The sequence below is a fragment of the Scomber japonicus genome, chromosome 11 (genome assembly GCF_027409825.1).
Source record: "Scomber japonicus isolate fScoJap1 chromosome 11, fScoJap1.pri, whole genome shotgun sequence".
NCBI classification, from domain to species: Eukaryota; Metazoa; Chordata; class Actinopteri; order Scombriformes; family Scombridae; genus Scomber; species Scomber japonicus.
In genome coordinates this window covers 33,118,989-33,140,149 of record NC_070588.1, presented here as the reverse complement: position 1 = coordinate 33,140,149, position 21,161 = coordinate 33,118,989, and the positions used below count along the sequence as shown (strand labels likewise).

Genomic DNA, 21,161 nt, shown 5'->3' with positions numbered 1-21,161 from the left:
AGAGGACACCTGTGACGTCACACAGTGGTTATACTGTAATACTGGAATTAGACTCCCACATTTTAAAATGGTAATTAGCTTTAAGGTTCTACTTTTTGGATGTTGTGTGGGCTTATGTCCACTTTGTGTGTGTGTGTGTGTGTGTGTGTGTGTGTGTGTGTGTGTGTGTGTGTTCGTATGTTGTTTCTGAAGCAGTTGTGGGTATTTGTGTGTTTCAGCGTTCAGACACTTAAATCAGATTACAGCGCCACTGACTCCATTCACACTTTAGTGATAACTGAAGAGGAAACACCCCACGTGTAGTCACACACACACACACACACACACACACACACTAGCGCGCTCAGTTTAGGCGGACACAGCGGCAGGGCGGGGGGGGGGGGGGGGCACCGTTATACACACACACACATGCACGCACGCACCCACACACGCACAGATGGAGGGAGGGTCTCCGCGCGCTCAGCTCAGTCTCTTCACTTGAACCCATTTCAACTCTGCTGAACTACACTTTTTACTTTGCTTTTTTATTTTTCTCTTCACTTTCTTTCATTCGGTTTGTTTCTCTGTTCATTCTTCAGTCTGTCAGAGGATACCCGAGCCTCCTCGTGGGCTGGAATTTATCTCCACGAGACGTAAAGAGACGCAACAGGAGGTTTGATCAGCGACTCACACTGTCAGCAGAACAAGGGTTACGTTTAACGGAGACTAAAGGAACGAACGTGGGATCTATTCATTCAACATCTGCCCAAACACACAATCTGATCCGGGATATCTGACCCGGGATATTTGCTGTCTGACCCGGGATATGAGCAGCCTGACCGGTACGGTAAATGATAATAAATAATTCACTTTAGTCAATCAATCAATCAAAAAGAAGTTTTTAGACATTTGGAGTTATTGTAGATATCTTAAAGACAGATTTATTAATTGATAAATGGTTTTATTAAAGATGTTATGTATATAAACTGAAAAGAAGAGTAGTCACTGGCTGCTGCCCTGCTTTCATCCAGCAGCAAAAAGTTAGTAGCCTACAGTAAAAGAGAAGAAGAGAGAAGGATGTCTCATTACAAGTACACGTGCCGCTATGAGGAAGAAGATTAGAGCCACATGAAATATTTGTTTGAGATTAAAGTCTTGAGTTTAAAGACATAATGGTGAGGATAAAGTCAGAATTCAATGTTTAAAATCTGAATTCTAAGTTTAAGGTAGAATTTTGAAGGGGAAAAAGTCTAAATTCTGAGTTTAAAGTCTGAATTCTGAGTTTAAGGTAGAATTAAGTCAGAATTCTAAATTTAAAGTAGGAATTGTGAGAAAAAAGTTAGAATTCTGAGTTGACAGTCAGAATTCTGAGATTAAAAATTCATAACAATTTTCACACATGGCTCTAATCGTCTTCCGTATCAAACTCCCAATAAGTTTAAAAAAACAGTGTAGAAGAAGTCTCGGGACTGGACCATGACGTTTAGGGGCTGTTAGTTTGTTCCCCCCAGCTGATTTCATATCTGAGTTACTCATAAATCTGATAGATGAGTAAATCTAAAGTTAAAAAATGATTTTGAGTGTTTTTTCGACTTTGTAGAACAGTTATAAAAAGTGAAAGATCCTCTGCAGATGTGTATTAATTATAATATAAAAACAGGACTAACATGAGGCAACATAATTAAGACAAAATAACAATAGATCAAATGTTCAGTGAGTTAAAGGAATAGTTCCACATTCTCAGGAAACATGCAGCGAGTTAGTAAAGCTTGAGTTAAAGTGAATGGATGATTATCAGTTATTGATCGTTGTCTCTCTGGTTTCCTGCAGTTTGTCCTCAGAGATGAATCCCTTAGCATGGCAGCGCTGCAGCCTGGGCCTGATGATCCTGCTGGTTCTGGTTCAGGTCCTGGTTCTGCTCTATCCTGTTGAAGGATACAATCTGGATCAGGAGCACAGTCTGGTGTTCAATGGCCCCAAGTCCTCTATGTTTGGATACTCAGTCCTGCTGTACCATTCTGGATCTCACAGCTGGTCTGGATCTATACTTTTCATCTGACATGAATCTGTTATTGATCCACTATTGATCTGTTATTGATCTGCTATTGATCTATTATTGCGAGAGGACAAATGATCCACTGTTTTTCTGCTGCTGATCTGCTATTGATTCATTGTAGATTTACTATGAATAGTTTATTTATCTACTATTAACTCTAATTTGGCGTACTATTGATGTATAATTAATCTGGTATTGACTATTCATCTTCTCTATATATGTTAATTATTGATCTCATGTTGATCCACTATAGATCTGCTATTGATCCTATATGGACTTCCTCTGATCGACTTGTGGCCCTTTATTGAGCCCATATTAGTCATCAACTCTGGCATTGAAATGGTTAAAAGAGCTTTAGACATCAGTATATTTGGATTTGTTGAATTATCATAGTGATGCTTCATTAGCATCTTCACAGTAGGTCTCAGTGTGTGTGTGCATGTGTGTGCGTGTCTACATGCTAATTAGCCAGTTCTTGTCAATGACAGAAGCTCTTTGATGCTTCTCACACAGACGCCATTCAGACACTGCTCAGTGTGTCTCACTGCCTCCCTCTCTCTGTCTGTCTCCCTGTCAGGTTGGTGGTTGGCGCTCCGGTAGGAAACTCATCTTTTCCTCCTCCTGCAGTATCTCCGGGAGCTCTTTACCGCTGCAGGGTCAGCGCTACTCCCAGCAGCTGTGAGCAAATGTATGCTGGTGAGTATCTGTGTGTATAAGGATAAAGGTAAGGTAATAAAATAGAATAACAATAAACAATCTCTAAAATAATCTGCAATGTTCCTGGGATTAAACAGTGAGGACAGCCTCAGTCTTATTAGTGGGAGCTACTGGGAGCTACTGGGAGCTGTGGTGTTGTACAGTCTGATGGCTGATGGTATGAAAGAACCCCCCAAAAACATTGAAGCAACCAAAGCCACCAACCATTTGCACAGGGTAGAGCAGAAGAGGAAGAGCAGCACACAAAGCATAAGCCGTCCTACACAGCAGCACAGTATAAACATTTATCTCCAAATGTGGAAATTTTGAATTAGTCAGATAAACTGAACAACTAATGGGTTGAGAAACATCCTGTATTTGTGTCACAAACCCCTTTTTACACAGCGCTGGAGCCGGTGCTGGTTCGAACCAGAGCCTGACTAAGCACTGGTTCTTTGCTATTTCACCGCCAAAGCTCCAGCCCCAAGCCTCAGAATGGCAGCCAGAACAAGCACCAACTTTTTGCTGGTCTAAAGCAAGAACCAATTACGTCAGCGGGTTGGGGGTGGGGCTAACGTTTATTACTCGGCTAGTGAGGTTAATGCTTATTAGCCGGCTAGCGTGGCTAACGTTTATTAGCAGACTAGCATGGCTAACTGTCATTTACAGAGGGTTAAACATTTGTTGATTAAAAGTACTATTTTTTATCATTTTTTGCCAGAGCTGTCTTCTTCTTCTTCTTCTTCTTCTTCTTCTTCTTCTTCTTCTTCTTCTTCTTCTTCTTCATTTTCGGTCGGCTAGATGCCTTGCGGCATGTTGCTGCGTCTCACTGGTGAATCATGGAAGTGCGTCAAAGGCACGCGCTGGTGCTCAGGTTAGCACCGCCTGAGCACTAGCACTAGCACTAGCTCCGAACCAGCAGGTTGGGGAGGTGGGGGGGTGTATGGTGGTACATGAGTAGGATCATCCAATGTCAGTTTGCGTTTGTTCCACCACTGTCTTTTTACCGTACGTTTGTATTGCATGTTGTTTTGTTTTTTATGGTATGTTATTTATGCAACACTGTCCCTGTCTCCAAGATAAATTTCTCCCTAGGGAGACCAATAAAGTAACCTAACCTAAGCACTGGCTCCAGCTCGGTGGAAAAGGGATAATAGTATACTGCCTCCTCCAGTTCAGCTCCAGGTGTAACAGCAGGGTCGGGGATGTGTGATGCAGGCTTTAATCCAGCTTTCTCCACCGTACAGGAATGAGTTTGAAACCGTGTTAATATGTTGAACTGATGTTTGTGTGTGTTTGTGCGCATACAGATGTGGGGAGTTGTGGGAAGACGTGTCAAGCAGAGAGTGATAACCAATGGCTGGGAGTCAGTCTGTCCAGACAACCTCGAAACAAAGGAGGAGACATCCTGGTAAAACACACACTATCAAACACACACAAACATAATATACCTCCGCTGAGGTGTAACAACACATCAAGATGACAGATGAGCTGTGATAGGTCAGTGTGATGAGTGAAAGTTGACATATTAACCACACGTATACTGCAGCTACTGTGCACGTTTTTCTACTTCTCCTTCTTCTTCTTTATGTGTTTGTGGCAACAGTGTGGAAGCCTGTAGCCTCAGTGTGGGTGTTTCCTCAACTTTGTTTTTTTCAAGATTACATAGATTCTAGAAATGCCTTGTCTAGTTTAGATAGTTTAGAACATAATTCTCACTACTGGAAGTATTACAACATTTTGAAAATGCCAAAGTAACCCTAACAGGGACATGTACTTAATTTAGTATTCCCCTACACACTATTACTTGTATTGTATATTGAAACACACCTCCAAGTGTCTGCATTATTAATTGCCATATTACAAACAAGCTGTTTGGCAGTACCCGGAACGTACAGTGCCAGAAGCAGATGGAAAACAGTGGAAAACTAAATCAGAACCCATAACTGTAGCTTTACTTACCATTTTGTTCTTGTAGTGCAAGGATGTCCAAAATACTCCATAAAGAACCATGTAGCTGCAGGTTTTCATTCCAACCAAGCAGGAGCACACCAGGCTTCACTCATTTAATCAGCTGATCTCAGTCTTCAAGCAGTTGATTGGTCAATTCGTGTGTGTACAGGCTGGATCTTTATGAAATAGTTTGGACTAGTGCCCAACCAATGTATCAGTACAGTAAGTTGTAAGGAGAAATGAAAAGAAAAGCAGCAGAGTTCAGTGTGTACTGATACAGTGTGTTGATCAGAAGTATGTCACACACTAGTTAATGCTTCAGTATTTACGCACCAAACTGACACACAGCAGATGTTGAAGCTCAGTGTGTAAAAGTGCAGCCCTGCAGCAGTAACACACAGTATGAGCACAGATCTACTTACAAACAATCTGCTTCAAATCGATCTGAAAGTGATCCAACGATATCGCTCTCCTCTATCGTTATCGCTATAGTTGTAGTGAGGATTCCTCCATCCACTCCAATTGGAACCAGATTTAAAACTATACATTTATAGTTATCATTCTCAGTGTGGACGGCCTTTTAATCATACTTGTTAGCCCCATTTGCCTTTAGTCACATTAGCTAGCCAGCTAACCACGTAGCTACTTTCATAGCTTGTCAGCTAAGGAAGCTAACGTGTGAACATGTATTCACACCAAACAGTTTTGTTCAGGACTCACAGTTCAGTTTGTCTCTAACTGAACAATTACAGTCGTTAAATTTACAAAAGTTAAATTTCAAATTCTGTTTTTCCACTACTGAAAGTTCTCACTGAACATGTGTAACAGAATAATAACATTAGAGTGTAACATTGCTAACGCCCTCTGCATCACTTCACTCTGCTGTTTGTGAGCTTTACTTACACATTTATGGATAAACAAGGTATGAAAGCATTTCTGATTGGAGTTCAATCAATTGAAATAATGACTAATACTGCACAGTACTGGTGTTCATTTTGCTATTTTATTATTATTTATTGTCTATTATATTCGTGTTCATTTCTTGAAATGCTTAACAATGTTAAATATACTTCATATCACATAACGGTTATCTATGAATGCTAAAATTGGTATTGGTTTCAAAACTCCCACATGGGTCAGGCTCTGGTTTGGCCTGCTGTAGTAGAAAAGGCCTACACAACAGCAGCTGACTGATATTTGTGTGTTTGTGTTGCTAGCAGACTTGTTTTTTTGCAGAACTCTATATAGTTTGATGAATAGCTTATGTTGACACGTAAACATTGGCTGTACCATTAGTGATTTCCTTCCCTGTGTTCAAATTTTGGGTAGAATAAAAGTTGAAGTTGACCTCTCATGCATCGACTTATGCAACTGACACTTTTCTTACATTCTCACGCTTTTTTTTATCACTCTTAAAAAAACCCAACTGATAACGTTGCGGCGCAAAAGATTGGACACTGATAGAGCAGCAGAGCAGCAGCAGGGGAAAGAGAGAGATACACACACAGCTAAGATAATGTTTTTTTTTAAATGATTTATTTTGTATAAATATTTTTAAAAGTATTAATTTGGGCAAATGACAGCGCACAGGTAACTGACTGGGTAACATTGCTGTCGTCATCTCTCTCCTCTGCTCCACTGTGCTGTGAGTCTGTGCTGATGGAGAAATAACTGTGGTTAATTAGTCAGAACAGACATCTGTGGTCTGAGAGAGCAGCATGAGAAACCTAGTGTGGGAACTTAACTTTCTGTGTGGCTGTTAACATTGACCTGATATAACAACATACAGATGGAAGAGAAAACCAGAAGAAAAACCAGTATAGGTCTGACTGCTTTAACCCCTACAGTGAGGGGAACCAAAGGCATGGCTTGGGTTGTCCCCCATTTATCCCTGTTCTGAGTGATCAGCTTTAGCCTATGATGAAGCATTTCTATCCTGGTGGGAGTAGTCTCTTCCAGGTGAATCATAGACTATGACCTATGTCACCACATCTCAACCCATCTGAACACCTATGTGAGATTTTAAATCCATAATGAATATGTAATATGAGGCGTTTTAACCCTAGTGTGTAAAATACAGGGAGGAGAAAATGTAAATATGTTATTTAGCACAAGCATTGTGATTTACCAAACCTGAAGGTGATTTTTTTAAATAATAAATTTTTTTTAAATAATAAATTTGAAGGACAGGTATTTACCGGCTATTACCATGGAGACGAGGAGACGGAGGTACAATGACAGAATACACACAGGACAGAGTTTTTCCACCTGTGTTATATTGTATACTGTGGAATATTTTTGGTTTTAACAGCATTGACTTTGTCACTAATACTCTCCCATATGTGGCTTTTTCTGGTAATATTAGTTTTTGTAATAACTCAATCTCTATTAGTTAACCTCTTTCACTAGAATCTGATCACATTTCATTTTGTTCTTGCAGCTTTCTGCTCGTCCAAACTCTCCATTAAGACACAAAACCCTCATTTAAACACTGCTGTCTGCACCTGTTGCTCCTGTTTTCATTTACACACTTATTCTTAGTAGATCACCTTCAAAACACACTCAATCTATTGCACTGTGCATGCTATCTAGTACCTTTATTTGGGATCTTAGTAAATCAGGCCCATAGGGTAGACTAACTCACATTACTTTTACTTAAGTATAATTTTGAGTTACTTGTACTTTGCCATGTGATGCTAATTTCTACATCTCAGAGGGAAAATATTGTATTTTCTACTCCACTACATTTATTTGACAGCTTTAGTTACTTTTCAGATGAAGATTTGACACAATGGATAATATAACAAGGTTTGCACTTTATATATTGTCTTTTTAAATTGCTCCTCCATCTGTATGTGCACTTGCCTCATACTGTACAGTCGTGCTGCATGTGGAAGTCTGTAGAGGGGTCTACACCGATATGGGTGGATGACAAAAATACCCTCATAGCCCTGCAGACGTGGAATGCATGACTTAGCCTTAATGTGTGAATGAAGCCATTATGGAACATTTACAATAGGAAACTGAGAGACCCAAATGCATTATTTCATCAGATACTGTACATGAAGCTAGCAGTGGTACAGATTCAGTGTCTGAAAGAGACTTTAAATTCCGTGATTGAGTAAAACTATCTACAACCTTAACTGTGATTGTGAAGGAAAGATTGTTAACAGGATTATTTCAGGTTGAGAATAAACACACACAAACACTCATGGGTCATGGGAATAACTGTGCTGCTAACTTGTGATTGTGTTATTGTCAGTAATGACCCCATGTCACATGTTTGTGTGTGTGTGTGTGTGTGTGTGTGTGTGTGTGTGTGTTCAGGCCTGTGCTCACCGTTGGAAGAACGTCTACCACTCAAAGAAAGACAGTACGAACAACAAGCTGCCCAATGGAATCTGTTATCGCTTCAGTGACGTCATGGCATATCCCCAGCCATTTCTCCCCTGCTACAGAGGTACACACACACACACTCTCTCTCTCTCTCTCTCTCTCTCGCTCTCTCTCTCTCTCTCTATCTCTCTATCTCTCTCTCTCTCTCTCTCTCTCTCTCTCTCTCTATCTCTCTATCTCTCTCTCTATCTCTTAGTAACACAGGTTATATATTTGAGATCACAAGCCCAATCTGACATATCCACAATGATAATTTTGTCCTCCATAGCCACAGAAAGCACAATATGAGACAAATATCACAGAGTAGAACCAGCCATGATAAGTGAACTGAACTCCATTCATAAAATTGTTAAATATTTGTGTCTAAATAGGTGACTCAAGTTAGAAAATAATGACGATTTGAGGGGAAGGGTCCTTTTTTCAATTAAGTACAGCTGCCCAGTAATCAATTTAAACCAAACTTTATTATTTATTTATTATGTACAAGTTATTATTAATACATTAGTGGTCTACTTGATATTAAACAATGCTATTCTAATGTAATTACAATCACAACTGATATAACATTTATTGATAAGAGTTGTATAGTGGGTGAGTTACAGTAATACAAGTTAATGCTGCTGTTTCACAGATGAATAGGATGAGATGGGCTGTCTGAGCTACATTATTATGTAATAGAAGACTCTCCACTCTGCTGGTCTGTTACAAAGAGCTAAAAGACACAGCCAACGCCTCATTTCCTTATTTTCAAACATCCCAAATTTATATAAAGTGACAAGACGAAAAAAAAGTTCCTGAGAGTTCCTGTTCTTCTGTTTTGCCAACTTGCTTATTTTCTACAGTGTGTGTGTGTGTGTGTGTGTGTGTGTGTGTGTGTGTGTGTGTGTGTGTGTGAAACCAGCAGCTGTTGAAGGATTTTATCTTATTATTTGTTTGTTCACCTTCACCTCTCTGTCTGTCTGTCTGTCTGTCTGTCTGTCTGTCTGTCTGCCTGTCTGTCTGTCTGTCTGCCTGTCTGTCTGCCTGTCTGTCTGTCTGTCTGTCTGTCTGCCTGTCTGTCTGTCTGTCTGCCTGTCTGTCTGTCTGTCTGTCTATCTGTCTGTCTGCCTGTCTGTCTGTCTGCTACCTGTCTGTCTGCCTGTCTGTCTGTCTGTCTGTCTGTCTGCCTGTCTGTCTGTCTGTCTGTCTGCCTGTCTGTCTGTCTGCTACCTGTCTGTATGTCTGTCTGTCTGTATGTCTGTCTGTCTGCCTGTCTGTCTGTCTGTCTGTCTGCCTGTCTGTCTGTCTGCTACCTGTCTGTATGTCTGTCTGCCTGTCTGTCTGTATGTCTGTCTGTCTGTCTGTATGTCTGTCTGTCTGTCTGTCTGTCTTTTTTTCTGTCTCCAGACCACCAGAGGAGGTTTGGGGAGGATTATGGGTCATGTCAGGCTGGTATTTCCAACTTCCTGACAGAGGTCAGTGTCACACACAAATCCAGCTTGTCTTCAATGTTTCCACCAGGAGCTTGAATGTGATCTATCACTACTGTCACATTTATAACTTCATCAGCTGATCTTCTCTTACAACCATTTATTGTTGTTTTTTTATGTGGAGCCTCTGGAAGCCATCTGCTATTTTCTTATTCCTCCTCCTGATGCTTAAAGACTGTGTAAAGTGAATGTGACATTAAATAAGTCATAAATGTATTTAGCATTTCAACCATTTAGATTTGAATTGTGGAGCTAGGCTTCACAAACTGTGTTTCAACATTTCTATATTCAGGATTTAGTGGGCGGGTCTGAAAATCAGTTAGCCAAGTTAGCCGCCGAGCTAGCAGCTGAGTTAGCAGCAGAAAGCTCTCAGACATAACGTCCATGTTTTGTTGTAGAGGTGGTGACTTTGATTGACAGGTGACACTTGGTAGGGGGCGGGGTTTCAGTGAACTCTCACAGCACTCCCACAGCGTTTGGGAGCAGAGAAAGAGGCTGATTTTTACACAACTTTGAAGCCTAATTTCATATATTTGGTGATTTTTTTAATCATTCAAATTTGGCAGGGTGGTTAACAACACACTTTTCTGTGGTATGTCAAACTCAGAACACATATTTATTCTTACTTTACATGGACTTTAAATGTAGAAAGTAACTCTCAACTTCCATTTGAAAGCAATTATTACTATTACTGTGATACAACTCTGAAATGTGTCTAACTTCTTCTCAGGATCTGATCATCACTGGGGCTCCAGGGACGTCTTATTGGACTGGATCAGTTGTGGTCTACAACAAGACCAGCTCAGTACTGTCATCGTATCTGGACTTAGACACTGGAGTGGTCAGCTTTGGAAGCTACCTGGGTAAGTGATCTGCCTGCTGCTACTGTCAACGTGCACCTTTTATTTATCCTCATAACAGCAACATGTGTCCACAGTGTGCAGGTCAGCAGAGCAGAGGTATCTGTCTACACAGGATGCATTTTAACACAGTACAGACTGAGTAGAAAGTATTAAACAATAACTCTTTGTGTTTGACATCCTGTCGAGAGAAGCAGCAATCTTCAGCCTGAAGAAACACTTCACTTCACGCCTTACTTGTGTTTCCACGCACAGCTGCGAGCGAGCAGAAGCGTCGGCACGCTGTGTGTATTTTTGTCAGACTTACACACCTAACTACAGTAACTGTTTGTTCGGCTTTGGCTTCTGGCGTCTGCAGGAGGCAAAAGTTATGACGGGAATCATTTTACTGTGAAGGAGAGCGGTTGAAAAGTTAAATTGGGCGTCTCGTTATGGAACTCTGTGCTCTGGTGTGGCGCTGATGGGATATGTGTAAAAAATCTTCAGATATGAAAGAACAAATCAGAGAGAATACAGTTAACAGGGATCCACAATAGCAACAATTAAATGAAGTTCATGATTAAGGAAATATAAGACAACTTATGTCACGTTTTCATTTCTGTTTTTCTTACTGAGCATATGTTACAGGAATGGTTTAGTCAGTTTAGACTGGTTAGAACATTTTCACACATTTATTTTAATCTAATACATAGTGGTTAACATGCAGTTTAACATCTTTGAGTACCAATGCTGAACAGGAAGCCGAGCAGAAAGGTGTAATATGCCTCAGCTGAAGGGATTTTGTTCTCTATAGAAAAAAACAACAACAATAAAAACATCTTCACTGTTCACCCAGTGTCAGAAATAACACACAAACACTGATGATAATAATAGATGGATTGACGGTAAATGGATTGTACTTATATAGATACAGCCTTTCCAATTTTCTGATCAGTCAAAGCGTGTTTAGACTATAGGCCTGTAGGTGTGTGTGTGTGTGTGTGTGTGTGTGTGTGTGTGTTTCTCTTTAGGCATGAAAAAAATGTTTGAATTTTTTGTTTTTGTTTGAATAACCAAATGATTTACTATTACATTATAATAACATAAATCAACTGATCTACAACCAGACACATGACTACAGGTTTAGTGGTGATGTATGGGATGATACACTAGTATCCACTGTGATGGCTGAAGTGTGCCATCAAAATCCTTTCATACATAAGAAAACAGCTTTTGAATAGCTGTCCACTGCAGTGAGCACTATGTGTGAAAGAGTTAACTCGCCAACACAAATCAACAGGAAGTAACAACTAATATTAAACATGGAGGTTTCATCTATAACCACTATGTGTTTAACCTAAATTTCACTCTAGGCAAATGTTGTTTTTTGTGTTATATACACATATCTCTACACAGTGTTTTTCTACTGTGGCGGCTGTGGCTCAGGAGGTAGAGCGGTCGTCCTCCAGTTGGAAGACTGGTGGTTCGATTTGTCGATGTGTCGATGTGTCCTTGGGCAAGACACTTTGCTACCGTTGCTGTGCCAACGGTGTGTGAATGTGAATGAATGGTTAGATTCCTCTGATGAGCAGGTTGCCTACCTGCGTGGTAGCCCCTGCCATCAGTGTATGAATGTGTGTGAATGGGTGAATGACATGTGATGTAAAGAGCTATGAGTGGTCCCAAAGACTAGAAAGGTGCTATATAAGTACAGTCCATTTACAGTCCATTTACTGTCAGGCTCTCATTATCACAAACAGGGAAACGAGGAACAGTTAAATGCTGAATAAACATGCTGAATCATCTAGTTATTATTATTACTCTGCACATACAGCAGCTTTAAAATTACAGTTCTGTATTTTGGGGAAATACACATATTTGCTGACAGTGTTGAAAATGAGATGAGAAGATTGATACCATTCTCACATCTGTATTGTAAATATGTTAGCTAGGAGTCTGCAGCTAGTTAGCTTAGCTTAGCATAAAGACAGGAAACAGGTGTCCCCAATCACTCGCTTCGTACTCGCCATGGAGACAACAATTAGTTCCACTGTATAATTTTCAAGGGAAGTATATATAGTATATAAGTGAAATTACAACTGCAGTATTCAGAAGCTCAAATAAAATGGCAATGGGGGGCTATAGCAATTAAACAGCTTGCTTGGCTCTGTCCAGAGCTAACAAAACACACTTGAGTTGTCAGTGTGCTTCAACCTAAGTTTTTGTCGGATAGTCAAACTGTATCTCAACCCCCATCCAGTAATTAGAGTAACAACCACACCCAGTTTACACAATGATTAGCCTGGTGTAGCTGGTGGAAGAGTTATAAATACATTCCAACATGGTCAGACATCCAAACTCCATCAGAGAGTTTTCAGAAGAGGTGCAGACAGATACTTATTGCTTGTTGCCTCTGCATGGAAGTTTCCAAACATTCTAGTGGTTTTTATATTGCTCTTGGACTATGAGACCATGGAGACTGTCAGTATCAAATGTTGAGTGAACCAGTACCGATCCAAGTATACTTAAGTGATTCCGCCACAAATTGAGTACTTCATTCGATACCCATTCCACATTTGGTGCTCTTGACTTTAGACTTTACAGAGTTTAGGTGGCATCTTGGCTGCTTAACTGCTAAGACTGCATCTCAAATTTACCACAACTTAACCGCCACAGATGACTTGTAGCTGCTGTGGCAGTGGACCAATCATTAAATCTAATAACAAAGAACGTTGGCTGTGAGCAAGTTCATATTTTCTAGCTCTGGGTGCAAAAAGGATCGATTACAGGTATCATTTGATGGGAGTCGTTTCCATACTACTTTGTATCATTTTATTACATCATCTTACTCAAGGTATCAAGTACCAATACCCAGCCTCATTGAGCGATCAAGACTAGCTCCATCACTGCTTTAGTTGGTCCGTTTGGTCAACCAAAGAGCCTCTTCCTCTGTTTAAATATGTGACACTGTGTCCTGCTGCTCTCCAGGTTATTCTGTTGGAGCCGGTCACTTCCTGAGTCCTTCTTCTACGGAGGTGGTGGGTGGAGCTCCGCAATACAACCAGAAGGGCAAGGTAGTTTTTTAACTGTCAGACCAAATCTGAATGTTTGTTTTTGTGTTTTGGACCAGTTTGAGTTGTAGACATTTTTTCAAAGCATCCTCACTTCTTCTTGATGCTTTTTGTGAAGACCCTCAGGGGTGTGTCATTGAGTTTTTTTTATATGTAGTTGTGATGGCTTGTGTATGTGTGTGTCTTTTTGATGTGCAGGTATTCATCTTCTCAGCAGAAAAAGCCCTGCTGCAGGTTGTGTCTTCAGTGTCGGGGAAAGAGGTAAGAAGTAGCATTATTAGCATCCTCCATTCAAAACAATGGATTACTTAGCACTTACCATGTCTGTGTGTTTGTGTGCAGCTGGGCTCTTACTTTGGCTCCAGTGTGTGTGTGGTGGATCTGAATGCTGATGGTCTGTCAGATCTGTTGGTTGGCGCTCCCTTGGCAGTGGGTGCCGCCAGGGATGAGGGACGAGTCCACGTGTACATCAACCAGGGGGAGGTGAGAGCACACACACACACACACACACACACACACACACACTCACACACACACACACACACACACACACACACACACACACACACATTAATTAAACATCAACTTTTTATGTCCCTAAGGGGAAATTTGTCTCGGAACAATTAATCTGGGATCGGTCTATGGAGCCAACATGGTCGACAGTGAGCTCAGTGGGATCTTACCAAAGTATGCTGTGTCTGCAGTCGGTATACAACCAAATCAATATATCATTGTTTACTTTACTGTTTAGTACTAACAGGAAAAAACACAAGACTCGTGTTAACACACATCCATCAAACTGTGGCTTTAAGATGCCAATGCTTATTAAACCTCACAAACAGTTGGTGAAATGTTGTAAGAAACATTCAATATTTATTTTCTGTTTTCTTCGGGGTTTCTGGAGCTGTCTCACTGCCATCCATAATTACTGTTAATTCCCTCCAGCTGTGAGCAGCTCTTCTGTTTTATTTGTGTGGGAAAAGAGAGTCCATAAGCAGCACAAAATCAATAGGTTTTCAGTCTCTTTTACTAGGCATGATGGTGGTGATATGACAGGAAATGAGGAATGATGTAACAAAGGTCTTCAGTCAGACACGACTAGGAAACGTTGTGATTCATGGTCTGGGTCTTTATCCCAAAACCACAGGGGGCACTCCATACATACTGACTCATTATCATTACTCCAGTGTGAACACACTACATCAGGAATGTCCAAACTATTCCATAAAGGTTCATGTGGCTGCAGCAGCACACCAGGCTTGACTCATTGAATCAGACAGTTAAACCTGCAGGCACGCGGCCCTTTATGGAATAGTTTGGACGTGCACTACATACTCAACACCTGCTTAGAAGTAGTATGATGTGTAGATTTCGATTTCCTCACTAATGGATTCCGTTTCAGGCGAAGCTGTTGGAGGCCGAGTTTCACCTGACTGGCAGCAACGCTTACGCTGCCCGGTTCGGAGAGACCATCACTGACCTGGGAGACCTGGACGATGACGGTTACCCTGGTAACAGTCTAACCTATCAGCAGTTATTTTGCTGAAACCATAACACTACTGCTACTACTACTACTGTCACTACTAATAGTACTGCCAATAATACTAGTTACTTAATACTTACATACTTAGTTATTACTACTGATATTACTAAATATGGCTGCAACTAACAATTGTTTTCATTAGTTCATTTGCTGATTGTTTTTTTAAATAAATAAATGTAATGTGTTGTGCTTAAATATCAGAAAAAATATAAACATGCTGATTATTTTACTTAGTTTTGTTTGAACATTCTAAAAGCATATAATATTATAACAAATACAAGTGAAAACTGTTACGTTAGAGAAGCTGGAATATTTTTTGCTTCAAAACCAACAAAAATGATTCATTGATTAGAATTAAAGAGTTGTTGACTGAGTAATAATAATAATGATAATAATAATAATAATACATTTTATCTATAGAGCACCTTTCATACAGGGGATATAATTATTTAAAATGACACTAATTAAAAGCCAGAATAAATAAATATGTTTTAATTAAAGAATGCTGCACTACACATTTTCTTGTGAAACTGCTACTACTAATAAATACTGTACTGCTGATATTGCTACTGCTAACATTACAAATCTTGTGTCACTATGAGTTTGAGGAGTAGTTGTAGTAGTCTAGTAATCACTGTCTTGCTCGAGGGCACTTCAACAGAATAATAAGGGAGGTCCAAGTGCTGCTCTGTCATTTTCTGCACAGATCTAATTACTCAGCAGTTACCTTACTATGCTAATAAGATAATAATACTCCAATGACTGTTACTGCACTAAACAACTGAACACACACGTTATGTTTAGCATTTTAGGTTTCTTACCAAGGAGCTTTAAGCCACCCACCTCACCACTACCAACATTAACTGCCGCTGTTATCTAAGCATTACACTGACTTTTAACACAACACCCTCACACACACTTTTTTTTTGCCGCTGTCACACTGACTTTTAACATAACGCCCTCACACACTCACAGACCCCTCACTATCTGTGTGTATGTGTGTGCATGTGCAAAGAGGGTGGAGTGTGTTATTAAGTTCATTAAACCTATAATGAAAAACTGTTCTGCTCTGTAACTGAAGTTGCCCTCTAATCTGCCAAAGGTAGATAGAAGACCGTCCATGTGTGTGTTTGTGTGTGCATGTGTGTGTGTGTGTGTGTGTGTGTTCCAGTAACCGTCTCTTTGTCAAAACATTCAGACTTTCACATCCTCAAAGGATTCAGGTTAAATATTAAAGGAGCAGACTGGTATTTTCTCATGTTTATGTACTCATGATGTCATGCTGTGGAGCATTTTCCAGCAGGGCTGTACCTGGAGATTTACAAATCCTTTACTTTCTTTAAAATGAAGAATTTCTTGGACTTTGTCAGTGGTCAGTCTCAACTGTGTGAAAGAACAGACGCAGGCCATGTAAAGGTTCATGTTTGACCTAACACGTTCACTTTCAAGTCTTTTTTTATGCAGTGACTACGTGACTGCTAAAATGCTGCTTATTCTAACATTCATTTTAATGAATCCTCCAAGTTGTTAACCTCCCAAACTCTCAGAAAAAAGTACAAATGACATGACCTCAACAGTAGATACAGCTCTGTTCTCTCAGTTATAGTATATGACAATATACTGTAGAGCTAGGCTAGTTTCCAGTTTTTATGATAGGCTAAGCTAACCGTCTCTTAACTGTAGCTTAACATTATCTACCTATGATATCTGAGAATGAATAGTTGTATGCTCAACAACACTATAGGTGTCATCAATAATCAAGTGAATAATCCCACAAGGCAAACATATAATACAATATATCATACAATACAATAATCATGTGAATGTGTTACTTGCATTAGAAAGGCAGCTACTTTTTAAATGTCACATATCGAGCAAATGTTTTCATTAGATTCTTTTTTGATATAGAAATGATGTTTCAAGTCTCTCAAAAGTTAATTTTCACAGAAAGTGTAACATGAACCAATTGGTTGGAAATCAATTTATAAGGTACAGGTTGTTTTTTGGAGAATGGAGTCCTCACAAATACAGTAATACAAACTTGTGTGTATGTGTAGATGTGGCGATTGGTGCACCACATGAAGACGATCTAAAAGGAGCCATCTACATCTACAACGGCAGACAGGAGGGAATCTCACCAACTCCGTCTCAGGTACAAACACAGTTTTTATGGTGTGCTCATTTTCAGTGTGATTTCAAAATAAAATGGTAACTTATCAATCAATCTTGATAAACTGTTGGATTGTTTCCAACTTATCTGATTGCTTGACTTCCTGTGACCTGTCGTATTTGTCTTGAGCATTGTGTCCCAGTTCTGAAGTTAACTTAAGTGTTTTACTGATAGAGATGATGGACAAAATTTGAAAATAAGACCCAAGCTTAAAACATTAATCTCATAATAACAAGAGATGATTTAGGCCAGATTTAGCTATAACCTAATTTCCTGGTCCCTGAACTGCAGATTCCTAATTCCAAATGGTTATTGTTCACACAGGACATGGTTCCTGCCTGGGTCCACTACTGTCTAAACATCTGTTCTGGTATCCAACATGTTGTATGTGTTTGTGTTTTCAGAGGATTACTGGATCCATCCTGGGTCACCGCCTCAACATGTTCGGCCAGTCACTGAACTCTGGCATTGACATTGATAATAATGGCTACCAAGGTAACGCTGTCACAAGTAGGCCTGTCACAATAATTACTTTATCAACTTAACATATATCATATATCCTATCATAACTTACAGTAACATAATTATCAACATCATCATGTCTGTATATGGATTAATGGGAATGATACATGGACATGACTTTGATCTTTTTTTTGACCTGAGTTTTGCCATACTTCACATTAGCAGCTAAGAGGCTATTTATGAAGAGTTAAAGGTAAAGAACTCTGTCCAGTCCGGTCTGCCAGCCTCCATCCTTTATTATGCTTTTATATCATCATTATATCAGTGGTATAAAAATGATAAAAATATATAAAATGATCTTAAAATGACAATAATATTGTTTATCGCGATTATTTCTGAGACAATAAATCATTTCAACATAAAAGTAGTGATTGGTACAGGCCTAATCACAACAACCTTTTTCCTGCATCACATTTGCCATATTGCGCTTTTCCAGTCTCATTTGATTTTAAACCAGGTTAATCTCTCTCTATCTGTCTCTGCAGATGTGGCAGTTGGTGCATTCCTCTCGGACTCCGCTGTAATTCTCAGGTAAAACCACAGTATATAGGACATACATACGTTCCGGTGGTAGTAGCTTCCCTTTATCAGAGGGGTGCAGAGGAAGGATGTGTTAATTTTAGATACATTTGAAGGAAGTGTTACTTCAGGGGAAGCAGGACATCCGGATAACCAACAGTTTCACAACATCTGCTTAAATTATTGTGAAAATAAAATGATCTATTGTTTTCATCACAGGCAGAATGTCATTATCTTTTCTCTGAATGTGTCCTGTGTGCTGTAGGACTCGTCCGGTGATTCGGGTGGAGGCGACTCTGACTCTGCCGGAGCAGATTGATCAGCAGCTGGCACTGTGCAGACAACACCACACTCCAACCGTCTGCTTCAACGTTACTGTCTGCTTCTCTGTTAGCTCCAGACAGTACAAAGGAGCTATAGGTAAACCAGAGTGTCAAGTGTATAACACTCATAGTCCAGCTTTAGCTCCAAGCTGCTGATGTGGGAAAGTTTGGCATTTGGGGATTAGATAATAAGATTGACACCACTCTCAAGTCTGTGTGGTAAATATGAAGCTACAGTCAGGACACAGTTAGCTTAGCTTAGCATAGAAAGTGGAAACAGGAGTAAAAAGGCATATTTCCCAAAATGTTTAACTGTTGAAATTCCTTTTATAGGCCAAACCCTTTTTAAAGTGCATGTTCTCTCCTTTTCTCCTCAGATCTTAATTATAATTTGACCTCTGACCTCCACCATAAGCCATTCTTCCCTCATCGTTTCTATTTCCATGGTAACGGGACATCCAATATCACAAGGGGTCATGTGAGAGCACGAAATGGCCAGATCACTTGTACAACACACAGAGTTTTCCAAAGGGTAATACTCGCACACACACACACACACACACACACACACACACACACACACACACACACAGACACAGACACACACACACACGCACACACACATACACATACATACAGTGAATACACTTAATATGGGATTAATACATGTTAATAGCTGATAAGATTTGCTCTTGTGATGCTAACAATGTCCCTGTTTTATTCACATACAGAAAGACGTGAGGGACATTTATACTCCTGTGTGGTTTGAGGTTTCCTACGGCCTCAAAGAAACACGCACCAACAGAACCAGTGCCAAAGCCTTCCCTCCATTAAAACCCATTCTTCAGCAGAGAGCAGGACACCGGAACGCCGTCAGCAACCTGTTACAGTCGAAGACCAACACCAACTCCAACAAGGTACTGTCTAACACCAACTCCAACCAGGTACTGTCTAACACTAACACCAACACCAACCAGGTACTGTCTAACACCAACACCAACACCAACCAGGTACTGTCTAACACTAACACCAACACCAACCAGGTACTGTCTAACACCAACACCAACACCAACCAGGTACTGTCTAACACCAACACCAACACCAACCAGGTACTGTCTAACACTAACACCAACACCAACCAGGTACTGTCTAACACCAACACCAACACCAACCAGGTACTGTCTAACACTAACACCAACCAGGTACTGTCTAACACTAACACCAACACCAACCAGGTACTGTCTAACACCAACACCAACACCAACCAGGTACTGTCTAACACTAACACCAACCAGGTACTGTCTAACACTAACACCAACACCAACCAGGTACTGTCTAACACTAACACCAACACCAACCAGGTACTGTCTAACACCAACACCAACACCAACCAGGTACTGTCTAACACTAACACCAACCAGGTACTGTCTAACACCAACACCAACACCAACACCAACACCAACACCAACCAGGTACTGTCTAACACTAACACCAACCAGGTACTGTCTAACACTAACACCAACACCAACCAGGTACTGTCTAACACCAACACCAACCAGGTACTGTCTAACACTAACACCAACACCAACCAGGTACTGTCTAACACCAACACCAACCAGGTACTGTCTAACACTAACACCAACCAGGTACTGTCTAACACTAACACCAACACCAACCAGGTACTGTCTAACACCAACACCAACCAGGTACTGTCTAACACTAACACCAACACCAACCAGGTACTGTCTAACACCAACACCAACCAGGTACTGTCTAACACTAACACCAACCAGGTACTGTCTAACACTAACACCAACACCAACCAGGTACTGTCTAACACTAACACCAACACCAACCAGGTACTGTCTAACACTAACACCAACACCAACCAGGTACTGTCTAACACTAACACCAACCAGGTACTATCTAACACCAACACCAACCAGGTACTATCTAACACTAACACCAACCAGGTACTGTCTAACACCAACACCAACTAGGTACTGTCTAACACTAACACCAACACCAACCAGGTACTGTCTAACACTAACACCAACACCAACCAGGTACTGTCTAACACTAACACCAACCAGGTACTATCTAACACCAACACCAACCAGGTACTGTCTAACACTAACACCAACACCAACCAGGTACTGTCTAACACTAACACCAACACCAACCAGGTGCTGTCTAACACTAACACCAACACCAACCAGGTACTGTCTAACACTAACACCAACCAGGTACTATCTAACACCAACACCAACCAGGTACTGCCTAACACTAACACCAACCAGGTACTGTCTAACACCAACACCAACTAGGTACTGTCTAACACTAACACCAACACCAACCAGGTACTGTCTAACACCAACACCAACCAGGTACTGTCTAACACTAACACCAACACCAACTAGGTACTGTCTAACACTAACACCAACACCAACTAGGTACTGTCTAACACTAAAACCAACACCAACGAGGTACTGTCTAACACTAACACCAACCAGGTACTGTCTAACACTAACACTAACACCAACGAGGTACTGTCTAACACTAACACCAACCAGGTACTGTCTAACACTAACACCAACACCAACCAGGTACTGTCTAACACTAACA

At 40.5% G+C, this 21,161-nt stretch overlaps 1 protein-coding gene across 1 annotated transcript in view; it reads left to right on the top strand.

Moving 5' to 3' along the window:
- The first annotated feature begins 788 nt into the window (after positions 1–788).
- The window catches only part of itga4 (integrin alpha 4), a 50,900-nt gene continuing 30,527 nt past the window's right edge, over positions 789–21,161 (top strand). The window contains exons 1-17 of the mRNA XM_053328086.1: positions 789–821; positions 1,810–2,013; positions 2,613–2,731; positions 4,042–4,142; positions 8,012–8,144; positions 9,467–9,534; positions 10,280–10,412; positions 13,377–13,462; positions 13,658–13,720; positions 13,802–13,942; positions 14,862–14,970; positions 17,060–17,154; positions 17,577–17,667; positions 18,180–18,225; positions 18,479–18,633; positions 18,914–19,068; positions 19,268–19,419. Of these exons, the coding sequence (XP_053184061.1) occupies positions 1,823–2,013; positions 2,613–2,731; positions 4,042–4,142; positions 8,012–8,144; positions 9,467–9,534; positions 10,280–10,412; positions 13,377–13,462; positions 13,658–13,720; positions 13,802–13,942; positions 14,862–14,970; positions 17,060–17,154; positions 17,577–17,667; positions 18,180–18,225; positions 18,479–18,633; positions 18,914–19,068; positions 19,268–19,419 (1,838 nt within the window). The 5' untranslated portion in view covers positions 789–821; positions 1,810–1,822. The remainder of the gene's footprint in view (positions 822–1,809; positions 2,014–2,612; positions 2,732–4,041; positions 4,143–8,011; positions 8,145–9,466; positions 9,535–10,279; positions 10,413–13,376; positions 13,463–13,657; positions 13,721–13,801; positions 13,943–14,861; positions 14,971–17,059; positions 17,155–17,576; positions 17,668–18,179; positions 18,226–18,478; positions 18,634–18,913; positions 19,069–19,267; positions 19,420–21,161) is intronic.